At 39.1% G+C, this 12,411-nt stretch overlaps 1 protein-coding gene across 2 annotated transcripts in view; it reads right to left on the bottom strand.

The window, feature by feature from the left end:
• The window catches only part of LOC131222728 (uncharacterized), a 51,404-nt gene that overhangs the window by 22,993 nt on the left and 16,000 nt on the right, over positions 1-12,411 (bottom strand). For both annotated transcript variants that reach the window (XM_058217893.1, XM_058217894.1), the window contains exons 5-12: positions 8,082-8,210; positions 7,863-7,988; positions 4,170-4,225; positions 3,982-4,081; positions 3,738-3,855; positions 3,321-3,530; positions 2,760-3,096; positions 84-177 (exon numbers count right to left, since the gene is read on the bottom strand). In XM_058217893.1, the coding sequence (XP_058073876.1) occupies positions 84-177; positions 2,760-3,096; positions 3,321-3,530; positions 3,738-3,855; positions 3,982-4,081; positions 4,170-4,225; positions 7,863-7,988; positions 8,082-8,210 (1,170 nt within the window). The remainder of the gene's footprint in view (positions 1-83; positions 178-2,759; positions 3,097-3,320; positions 3,531-3,737; positions 3,856-3,981; positions 4,082-4,169; positions 4,226-7,862; positions 7,989-8,081; positions 8,211-12,411) is intronic.

The following is a 12,411-nucleotide window of genomic DNA, read 5'->3' on the forward strand; positions in this document are numbered from 1 at the left end:
AAACTTTGGTTCATGATATACATTTATTTGAAAAGAAAAAGCTTCACATGATATTAGATACAACAATAGAGTTGTGACACTACCTCACAGAAAACTCCATAAAGCCCTCTTGGGCAGGCTTTTCCAGTAATAGTTCCATTTTCCCCATCGAGGGCCTGATCTCTGCCAATTCCTCCCCTGTCAACAAATCAAAATTTTCAAAAATCAAAAGGTATTACAAGGACCAGTGACAAGATTCCATCTGCAAAATAAGGTCAAAAGTAAAACAAATATTAGAAACCTAATTTGCTCTGGCATAAACAAACAAGCAATAGTCAATGGCAGTAAGCAAATAGCTACCAGATTCTAACATGTTCAGGTACAGATTAGCCTCCAAGGATGAAGCCAAATTTTTTTAATGAAAGGAACATCCAGATACATGAGTGATAATTGCCACATGGGAGTGAGTTTCTGGGAAAGGTCCGAATGGAAGCATGCATCATCATCAGAAAGAAACTTAGTTCAGTTAAGGCATGTCCAGAAAAAAGAAGGAAAAAAAAAAATCCAAAGTCAGTATCTCCAATTACAAAGTTTCAAACACTCCATAATTAATTACCCTAAATACTGCCAATGACACTGGAAAGAGGGCCGCCAATTGCAAAATATTTACATCCAAGAGAATGGATAGATGTCTGATGAGATGTACATTTGTTATACAACTGAAAAGGGTAATTTGGTCTCTTAAAATAATATAAAAGGTTGTTAGTGAGAGAAGAAGAGAGGAACAAAATTCACATATTATATGGAAATTTACCCACATACCACCTTTCCCTTCTGCAATGCCCTTGTTTGAACTAATGACCAATGCATGAGGGGCTTGTGGCAATCGTTTTTAGAATAAAAGTAAATACATTTTGTCCCTAATGGGTGCCACAACCCATTTCTTGTTATGAATGATTCTTTAAGGTGTCTGATATATACAATGACAAGAAACAACAAAATTTCTGGATGCAGATTAATGATAAAAGCTAAAGAAGCAACAGATTTCACACGATCTTCACAGCATATATACCAATATTTGTTAAAAATAAATCAAAGACCCGTCTAAAGGGACGCCACAAGGACGACCATGCTTGAATAAAAAGAGAACTAACATTTGTCTCTCTCCATTATCTAAAACAACATAAATGTGGCACGTCCTGTCAGAAGGATTGATCCTTAAATCCTATCTGACCCTTTGCAATAAATTGAAACTTTAATTGATTATATCTCAATAATAATTGCGCAAAGTAATCAATCCTTCAAAAAAAAAAAAGGACAAAAAAAAAAAGACGGCATTCCCTAATCAAGCATATTAAAGCATCATACATGATACATCACAAGTTTTATGGCACCTAAGAGGAAAAAACACATGCATAAATTCAAGTGCATGAAAGTAGTTTGTTATAATGCAAGGTTACAAAGTGGATAATGGTATCCAATGACTATGGTCTAGAACTTACAAAATATATCATGGAAACATCAATTTCCCTAATCATAAAAACCTAATATGCGATTCTGACACTTGAAAGGGGGGGACTTTATTTTTTGATGCACAATTAAAATCCATCTCAAGGCAATAAATAATTAGACTTAAAGTAAATGTTTTGAAACATAATCAAGCAGCTAGTTGGGGTGGTGGAAGGGAGACTTTGCAGGGAGGTGATTGCAGGAAAATGTGGTGTCCAAGGAGGATGGTGGGTCAAGGATTCATCCTCTTATAGGGCCTCAGGGATATGGAAAGCAGTTGGAAGGGTGGCGAGTTTCGTCAAGGGATTCACTTCTCTTGTCATAATGGGCAGCAAATCCGTTTTTGGCAAAGACTTGTGTGGCTTGGGGAGAGCCTTCTCAAGGATGAGTTCCCGACGATTGTGTCCTTGGCTCCGAACAAGGATGTTCCCGTTGCAAGCTGCTTCTCCATTTCTGGTGGTGTCAGAAGCTTAACCAACAATGAAGCAGAGGAGTTCATTCAGCTTTTGGATCGTCCGCATCACATCATACCAGGCCTTGCATAGGGGGAACCTATTGGTTTGGTCTGTAACCAAATCAGGCAAGTTCTCCATCCGATACTAGTACAATGTGTTGGCTGATAGCCCTTCAGGACGGATGGCTCCCGACACATCTTATGTGTGGTCCAACAAAGCTCCTCCCAAGGTTGCGGCTTTCATTTGGCTCACAGGAAGGAACAAGGTGCTCACCATTGATAACCTGTAAAAGAGATCACCGAGGATTCCTAATGGATGCATCATGTGCTTAAAGGATGCGGAGTTGGTGAACCTCTTGTTCATCCATGGTTGCGTTTGCTCGGAAAGTGTGTAGTTTCATCGCCCTCTTTGGGCTATCTTGGGGTGATTCTGGGTTCTATCGAGATGGTCTTCTGCGCCTGGCATGGGAGAGGTGTGGGAAGCAATGGTAGGGTCATTTGGCAGCTGGTCTTGTTAGTGATCTTATGAGCTTCATAGGAATAATAGTTTCCTTTCGCGATAAATGTAGGTCAGAGTTGGTTGAGTTTCAAATGGCTAAGGCAGATGTTGTATCCCTGGGCTAATTGTATCATGGCCCCTGACCACTTTGTTTGGAACGGGTTGGCTGGGTTGCAATTAGCGCTTTTCCGCCTTTATGGCAGTTTTAATAAAATTTATTTTACCTTGCAAAGAAAAAATTAAGCATCTGGACAACATAAACAGTGAGACCATTAGAAATGCCAAATAGGAAAGGAGAATATTGAGTTAGATACAAACCTTATACTTAAGTTTCCTTTCACGCTTGCTATTGGAAGATATTCATCACCTGTAGGAATGTCAGACCAGTGAAAGTGTATCCTTCCACCACCTCCACCACCACCGCCATAGTGGCTACCATGTCCACCAACACTAGTGATGACAGAAGCATCGCCGAGTGTTAACGTACGCAGAAACAAAAGAATGGTTCCACCAGATCCACCACCCGGGCCTCCATTTGGACTATTGAGAAGCTCATAATCTCGCTTACTAACAATTTGACTGTAACTTTCCCCATCAGCTCTGAGTGAGCCATAAAGAGACAAGCTTGACAAGGAGTGCTCCAATGAACCCATTACTGTCAAGGGAAGTGCAAGTCAAACCATCAAATTATTTCAACATATGTAGACAAAATACATGTTCTACCCCCTCCAATACATGTGGATATAATTATTTTGTAAATGTCTACAAAGATTAAAAATACAATAAAATAAAAATAAAAATAAATCATAGTGAATTTTTTTTAAAATAGAAAAGATGATAAAAAGAAACGCATTCTGGTAGACAAATATACTAGCATACCTACAATCCCGCCACCAGCAGCCGAACCACCTAAGCTATCATTCCCACTGCCACTACCAAGCTCGCAAGGCAAATCAGCATTTCCATATGCAACACCACCCTCAATAAAACTACCATTGTAGTACCCATCTCCACCTTTACCACCATGCCCACCACCACCGCTGAAACCATTGCTTAGAACCTTTCCTTTACCCACCCCTCCTCTGCATCCTGCATATAGTCCTCTCAATTGTAACTCACAAGTTCTTCATTTCCACCCCAAAGTATGGGGTGTTGTCTATGATTTATATATAAAAGAAACATTAAGAACAATTTTGATCATCCAAGCCCTGACAAAAACATGAAACAGAACAATTCCTGTAGACAAGAACAGAAGCAGACATCATATTAAAAGATTTCAACGAGTCCAAATTATACCCAAGCTAGATGCACTTATTGTCCCAGAAGACTGGACAACTACAGTTCTTGCCCTGTGGAAATGAACAACAGATCCTTTTATGTCACCTGCAACATCAATGTCTTCAACACGACAAATCTGCAGAACGGAAGAAACAAAATTGCAAAAGCTTTAGGCAACAGGACAACTGCATTGGACAAAGAAGTGAAAAACAAAATTGTGGAATAGTAACCACAGAGTTTTATTGAAAGCAAGAAGGAACACCTGAAGAGTGAAAGACAAGGAAGAATTCACATTGCAATCTTCAGGTGGATGAACTAATTCCATGGGGCAATCCTGGAGCCCACAGTAAAGCCTTGGTGTCCTATAATGGATATCATTAAGAGTGGTGCCCACTTAACACATGGAAGAAGTCAATGATTGGAAAAAAGATCACCCAACAACAAACTTACACATCATCGGTAGATGCATTTTCCAAGGGGCCCTGCAAAACAGATCCAGGCCCAACCTGCATACGAAGCAAAAAAGAACCACTTCATTACAAATGAGATTTGCCAGAAAAGTAGTGCCAAATGCCAGAAAAGGAAATAATGGTATTTGAAATTCAGAGCATCCAATAATAAACATGGTAGAGTACAACTTGGTAATCCAAGAAAATAGACAAATAGTAGTGTCCCCAAATTCAGGCCAGATGGAATTTTATAGAGCAAGTATTCTAGAGATAGACACACCACGGAAACTAACAAGCACACCTTTAATTTTATTTTTATTTTTTTTTATTTTTTTAAAGATGATTCATTTTATTTAAAAGCCAAAAGACGGACAAAAGAAAGCAAAGCAGAGACAAAAATGAAAAAGAAAAAAAGGAAAATACAAACAGCCACTCAGGGCACCCAAGCCCTGATATACAAGTCAGCCGGCTGATAACCCCTACAACAGACCCACTTCTGTTACAAAAGCAGCGGTTGTTCCTCTCGCCCTAGATAGACCAAAGAACAGCAAGCAGGGCGACCCCCCATCTGGACCTGCCCTTTAAAATATTGTTTTGCAGAAAGACCCGCATGGAAAACTAACAAAGTTATCAGATACCATAGGTCATCCAAGCACAATAACAATGACAAACATGCACTTTTAGAGTTCTGTATTCCTCCAGATTTGTATCCCTGCATAGATACAAAAGTTCTGCCACTTCATAGCTCAGGTCATCTTGAAATAAGTCATAAAGCCTTGCCCAAACTGTGAACTCATAGACTATGAAAACTATATCCAGATACTAACATGGACTCAGAAATGGGATGGCCATATGATTGTCCATGTCTCAAATATGAAGGATACAGATACAGATATGGATACCCGTATCCATTTGTAACATGATATCCATACTTAGTTTTATGATGAGCATTTGAACCATTATATTTTCTAGTTTCACTAAGCAGGGTTGATCTTTCTAACATGCTAAATTTAACAAGATGATTAACACTTATAATTTTTGTAGTGTGCACACACCACGCACATACATTGACAAATAGTATTCAAAAAGCCAGAACCAAATAGATGGGACAAGGCTATAATGATCGATTGGCATAGGCACATATAATATGTCAACAAGGAAGAAACTTCTCAGAATTTCAGAAATTATGAATTATGAATCTAATACAATCAGATTGAGTTAACAGTTATTTCCCCCAAGTATCCTGCAGTATCCACCGCCCTTTTTTCAAGTCGCTGAAAATTTTATTGAGGAAAGAAAAGCCAACATAGGTTACACGGAAAACAAGGCAGAGATGAGCTGATTTTAAGTGATCCTTTCTTCAGTCATTTTCTAGCAATTGGAAATCCCATTGGCCTCTCTTGGAATCTTAGAGAATACAATCATTCTTTTTAGCCAGACAGGATCTAGTCTCGGAAATATGAAAGGCTACTTTCCAAGGAACCTCTATTGCATAAGAGGCCCACTTGATAGCCTTATTATGATTCATTCAAGGTTATAAAAAAATAAAAATATTTGCTTCTCTCATTGTCCAAATGTTCGATACAGTGTCATTCATAGTATTACTGTCAAAACGATATAGAAAGAGAATCGAGGGGTCTGCAGTGCAAGGTCTGTGCAGGACTACCAATCCTGCACGGATCAACCCCCAGATTGAAATTTTGACTTTGGTTTCTGGTTTGCCTTTATATGATTATGACAATCGAATTTGTGAAAGTTGTGTGTTTGGAAAACATCATCGGAAAAAATAAAAATAAATAAATAATAGAAATCTTCGCTTCTCTCATTGCCATCAACTCCAACTCATGTGATCCCTACGAGACACAAGGACCCGAAAAAGCCAAAAGGATCTCTCCTTTATCACCCCTCGAAAACACCGCAGGCCAGCAGGTTACCAAGCACTAATCCATTTAAGTTTAGCTAAATCTGACCCAAAGAATAGCAGATCCGGCTTGCACTTGCCTTACCCATGTACAATCAACGGTTTTCAATCACAAATAAAATTCCTCTAGAAAGACTTCTCAACTCTGGCCTTAATCATCAGCATCATCATCATCATCTAAGCCTTATCCCATCAGCCAAATGAATCCTGTTCCACCAGTCCACTCTATCAGGGCCAGACCTTCAGTTAGACCACAGGTCATCCTGCCTTTTCTTATTACCTCTGTCCATGTCCTTTTGGGCCTCCCCCTTGCCCTTTTCAAGCCTTCAACTTGTACCAACTCGCTTTTAACTGGCGCAGTTCTTAGAACTCTCACGCCTTCCGATGCTTTCAACTGATGATGGCTTACTTCAAAATTTCCACTATTTCCAGAAATCCAAAAATGAAACATGGCAACATTTTCTAAGGAATGTTTCCCATCAGATGGAAATGACCTGCCAACCATCCTTCTGTCAATGAGTACCTGGGAAAGTCTGAACAAATTAAGAAAAAAATGATTCCACATCTATGCAGTGATGGCACAACAAATAATGTGGTTTCCTCATTTTCCAAGCACAGAAAGCAAATACTTGGAGTTGCCACATTCCACTTCCAGCACCAATATCAGAGATTCAGAACCATGCCCAACATGATACATTGAGAATATGCAAATATCTCCATGTCATAACTGTGAGGGGAGGTCAGTGGCAAGGTATTTTTCATAAATATGGAGGATCAATAGCCTGGAAGATATAAATGGCACGAAGGATTTCAAAGATGAGAATAGGGATAAAACAGAGGATGGTAATATGGTTAGAGAGGACCGATGGTGTACAGATAATACCCTTGTGTATTTAACTTGGTACATAAATTGATCAATATCAAGTAGAAGGGTGCTAGTTAGAGATTGATTATAGTAATAGGAGGCAAGCTACTACGGTATCCTACTTAAGGAAGAAATCCAAGGATGAACAGCTTGGGAGTCTCCTTTGATTGTAAAAGAGTCTGGAAAAAATGTGTTCTGTTCCCTGGTTAAGTTGAAGGCCATATCATATGGAAGTGGTAATGAAAGGAAAGTTTTCAGCTTAGTCTTTCTGTTTGGTTGGTAACGAGCAGGTGCCTGCCCTTTCCAGGAGGTTCTGTGTCAACCCAGGTCAGACAAAGGTGCTTCTTTTCTTGGTTCAGCTGCTTTGGTATGAGACTCTGCTGGTTACAAATTTTATACATCGATTTACCTGGCCGTACATGCTAGTCATGCTAGTCATTTTATACAACGATTTACCTGGACATGCATGCTAGTCATGTGTTGGACACGTTACAAACTCGTTCTTGAAATAATGGCCCTCTCTAGTAAATTTATGGATTCATCTTACATGCAAAAGATACGCTTTATGGATGACAGCATAGCATCACCGCTGGATTCAAATGAATTGCCCTATCCATTCTGAAGATTGTTAATCAAGCCCTTGTGGTTGGAGCGACCAACTAGATCTGCCACTACAAATTTCACTAAAAGCAATCATCTTTATCGCTAGTTAGAACCTTGTCAAGCCTTGAAAACTATTGTAGCGAAATGGCATCATATGATTACAAAAACAAGCAGTGTCCCTCCAGCGACAAATCAGGTATCAAAGAAGAACGCATAACCTAAGGTTTCCAATTTGATAAATGGAAACATAGTCCTAATCAAAGACAACCACACCCAAGAAACTAACGATCAAGCCTCCAGCTTACATTGATACTGTAAAATAGTGAAAGAATCAGACGTTGTGCTTCAATCCGATCTCCAGATCCAGATAAATTCAGCAAGCCTTGTCCATGAACTCCCAAATTTGAGTTAGAATGTATAACAGAAGATTCCTGACAAGAAAAATATTTACCAAGCATGTCATGATGAGATTATTGATCAAAGTTCCAGAGAAATGAGAGGATAACATGCAGTGGAAGGAATACCCTGAGAACAACTAAATTGCTAGCCTCAAGCAAGGATGTCGCAACAATTGCATCTCCACCCCCATCTATAAGCATTTCGGAGTTCCACATCAGGAGCATTTTAACAGACATACGCAAAGCCCCATACACCTAAAGATGAGTAAGTTTGGTGAGAAAATAGAAGACAAATAAACTATAAATATGGTTAACCATTAATGAGACATAAATGGTATTCAGTGGTTGAGATGAAGCAATGGCACCTCAAAGTATGAGAGATTTCTCTATCAGTCAAAGAAATCAACAAATTAAGTCATTAACAAAGTTAACAACTTTAACGAGATATTAAACATTTAAACTTCCAACGTACTGAGATGCCTGAGATCATAACCATAGCAGAAATTACAAGGCCAACAGGTTTTTTTTTTTTTTTTTTTTAAAAAAAACAAGGAATAAGAGCAACATAAAAATCTAAAAACAACAGGTACAGGTGATGATGTCCGGGATTGAATATGAAACAACACAATTTGTCTGTACAACGGACTTGCAACAGCAATAGCATTTGTCCGTACAGCGGACTTCTCCACCAGTAGAATCATCATCATCATCATCATCATCAATTCTTCATCATCATCAGAGCCTTATCCCAACCATAGTTAGCAAACTGGCATACAGCAAAAAAAAGGGGAGGCATGGGAAATGTTCGTGTTCAATTCTGTTTCAAGCCTTAAAAAGACGGTCACAAATTTGGTCAAAGAAACAGAAACATTAAAAAATTGGAGAATGAAAGGTTCAGGTCTAATTCAGTTTCAAAGGAAAAAAGAAGGGAAAAAAAAAAAAAATTGGAGTGAAAAAAACGGCTACATATATGCATATGTGAGTATTGCATAATGGTTAAAATTCTATGTGCATGAGTAATATTGTACATAGCTAATTAAATAGCAGGTTAATAGCGTTCTTTGACTTTATCGAATCCTTCTATTTCTAGTACTTGGTATAGAAACGGATCTCTCTCCATTAAATGTTTCCACCTTCTACTCGATTTCATCATAGGATGGTAGCAACCAATCTCTATATTTGAATCAAACGTGTTTAATTTGTTTTGCCCAAAAAAATAAGTATTTTTCACTTTGCCTTTCTCATACATACGAAGTCCTAAACGTCTAACCAATTATTCATGTTTCTTTTTTAAAAGACAGTTTAAAATGGAGTTTTGTGAATATTGGAATAGCTACTCGAATCCTACTCCATTCCATTCTATCAGTATCCTTATTAAACCATAGGTCATCAAATCTTTTCTTACTAGCTTCAACCATGTCCGTTTGGGCCTTCCCCTTGCTCTCTCAGAGCGTTCAACTTGAACTAACTCACTCTTCCTAACTGGTGCAGTACTCCGTCTCTGTTGCACACGGCCAAACCATCTTAAGTCTACTTTCCCTCATTTCATTACCTCTTAGCGGCACTCTTAAAGTTCACTTGAATGCATTCATTTCTAATTCTATCCTCCCTCATCTTGCCAATCATCTATCTCAAAGCCCTCATTTCAGCTACACTCATCCCATGAAAATGTAGTGCCTTGATTAACCCACATTTTGCCCCCATAGAGCATAGCTGATCATATAACTATCCTATAAAATCTCCCCTTCAGTGTGATTTGTATGGCAGGGATCATGTAAAACTCCAAAGGCACATCTCCACTTCATCCACCCAGCTCTAATTCTAAAAGTAACATCATTCTCAATCTCTCCACTCATGAATTATCAACCCAAGATATTGAAAATGGTCATTTTTGGTACTTCTTCATCAGCAATTATAGCTAACTCCCCATTTCCACTAATATTGCTTTTTTATGGATAATGGAAGAAACTTTTTTTTAGAGGTGGAAGTAACTTGCTAAAAACGAAAAAAGGATAAAGATTCAGAACAAAGGATCGACAGCCAAAATTATAGATGGAAGGAGAAAAACAGGGAGCAGCAAGCTGCTGCTACAAACTGGAAAGCAGAAACAACGGAAAAACAGAAATTCTTCACTTACACATAATCTCACTTCGACACGCTTCATCCTCCGCCAATATATCCACCTACAAGTTGGCATCTTTGGGAACCAGCAACAAAGAGAAGAAGAAGAAGAAGAAGAAGAAGGCAAAAGCGAAGAACGAGGAGGACGAGGAGGAGAAGAAGAAGAAAGGGACTCAACGCCAACCCTGGTTTAAGACAACATAATTGGAAAGTCACTAATCTCTCCGCTAGTCATCCTCAAATTTGTTATCCCCACATGCATATCCTTAATCATGTCAATATATCCTCTTGAGGCTCAAATCCTTCCCAACACCAACCAGAATCTCTCTCTAGGCACCCTGCTAAGGGGCCATTTGGATGGGAGTAAATGGAGGTAAATGGAGGGAATTGGGAGTAAATGGAGGTAAATGGCATTCGAGGTGTGCTTGGATGGGAGTAAATGCATGGAAATGAAATGCAATGAGAGTAAATGGGTCTGTAAATGAAATCCTCAGTTTGAGAATGGATTTGGAAGTAAATGGGGTCAAATGCCTTTTTGAGCTACCTTGGAGAGTCGCACGAGTTAACAAAGGTGCCGCTACGCACATGTCCGCCATACACATGTCATGCTGATGATACTTTGAAACAATTCAATTATTGGCTACACTAAAATCACACCCGAAAAATGATCCAAAACCAACCAAAGGTTGGCCATCTAAATGGATGGTTAGAAAACATTGGCACGTTGCTTGTTTGTGATCCTTACATTTGTGGCCCACTCAAGGCTTGAAATTTCCTCATTTTTGGCAAAAGTATATATTTCAATGGGCTTATTATAATCATTATGAAATATTAAAGCTGATTTGGGATATCATATATGTTCCCTGGAAATATGTTGAAATATTCCAATGCATTCCAATTCCTCCCATTTATTCCCATCCAAACATAATAGTTGGATTTCAAATGCATTTCAATTACTCCCATTCAAACACAACTGAGTAAGCTATTTACTCCCAATTCATTTACCTCCATTTCTATTTCACATTTACCTCCATTTACAAGCTCCCGAACAAGCCCTAAGTCAATAAAGATCATATGGAGATCAATCCTTCCTTTCATCCTCTCCCTATATTTCCCCATCAGCTATCCAAGTGAAAATGCCTCAATGGTTGACCTTCCTGCCATAAATCAAAATGGTATCTGATACACTCATCTTATGCCTTATTATTTACTCAATCACTCTCTACCAAAGTTTCATAGTATGACTTAAAAGCTTATCCCAAAGTTTCACTAATACAATGAAGGAATAAATTAAACCAAAAATTCTTCACATGAAAAAAAAAAAAAAGGAATGAATTAAAATGAAAACTAACAGCATCAATTGGGAGCACAATGTAGATGATAGACCACCAAATATAAGAGGAAAACTGGAAAATCTAGGGAAATGTTTTTAAAAGAACTTCAATCAATATTTTGTGCATTATTTTGCAGTAATTTCATGTGTTAACTGGCATGCAATCCTACAAATTGCAATTATTTATTAAAGGAATATTTCGAACAGTCACCATGTATTAAGCTAAGTATGCGAAGAAAAGTTAGAAAATCTAGGCAAATGTGACCTGCCAATTATCTATAACACAAGGATAGGCTAGATTTATGAAGTCACTTACGAAGCCAAATAAATCCTTTGACATCGTCTATCTCTAAGATTTCTATGAAGGTATAATCACCTAATCCATACCCCAACTAATTGGGGTCAACTACATAAATCATGTTCCGCCATTCCTAATGCAAGGGCATTTTCACATCGAGCTTGAGTGGGGTTGCCCGTGGGATGCAGGGGCACACTCAGGGTGGGCGGCACGTGTGAGGTGGGCCCCACCTGTGAGAGGCGGGTGGCTCGTGTGAGGCGGTACCCATGTTATTTGGGGCCCACGAGGGGGGTTCGATCGAGGTCCTATCCCATGAGATGTGGGGCCTGAGCTATGAGATAAAGAGATTAATTCGTCATGCTCTAACAATTCGAGCTTTTAGAGCAAGTGGTTAATTATCCTGCATCAAATTGGTATCAGAGCGGGAAGTCACGTGTTCGAGACTCCTCATTGGGGGTGATTAATGTAGGGACATTTTCACACCAGTTCGAGCTTTTAGAGCAAGTGGTTAATTGTCCCGCACCAAATTGGTATTAGAGTGGGAGGTCTCGTGTTCAAGACTCCTCACCAGGGGTGATTAATGCAGGAACATTTTCACACTGGGCTCAAGTGGGGTTGCATGTAGGATGCAGGGGCACACTCGGGGTGGGCGGCACGTGTGAGGTGCGCCCCACCAGTGAGAGGCGAGTGGCTCGTGTGAGGCG

Source organism: Magnolia sinica, chromosome 13 (genome assembly GCF_029962835.1).
Source record: "Magnolia sinica isolate HGM2019 chromosome 13, MsV1, whole genome shotgun sequence".
Classification (NCBI taxonomy): Eukaryota; Viridiplantae; Streptophyta; class Magnoliopsida; order Magnoliales; family Magnoliaceae; genus Magnolia; species Magnolia sinica.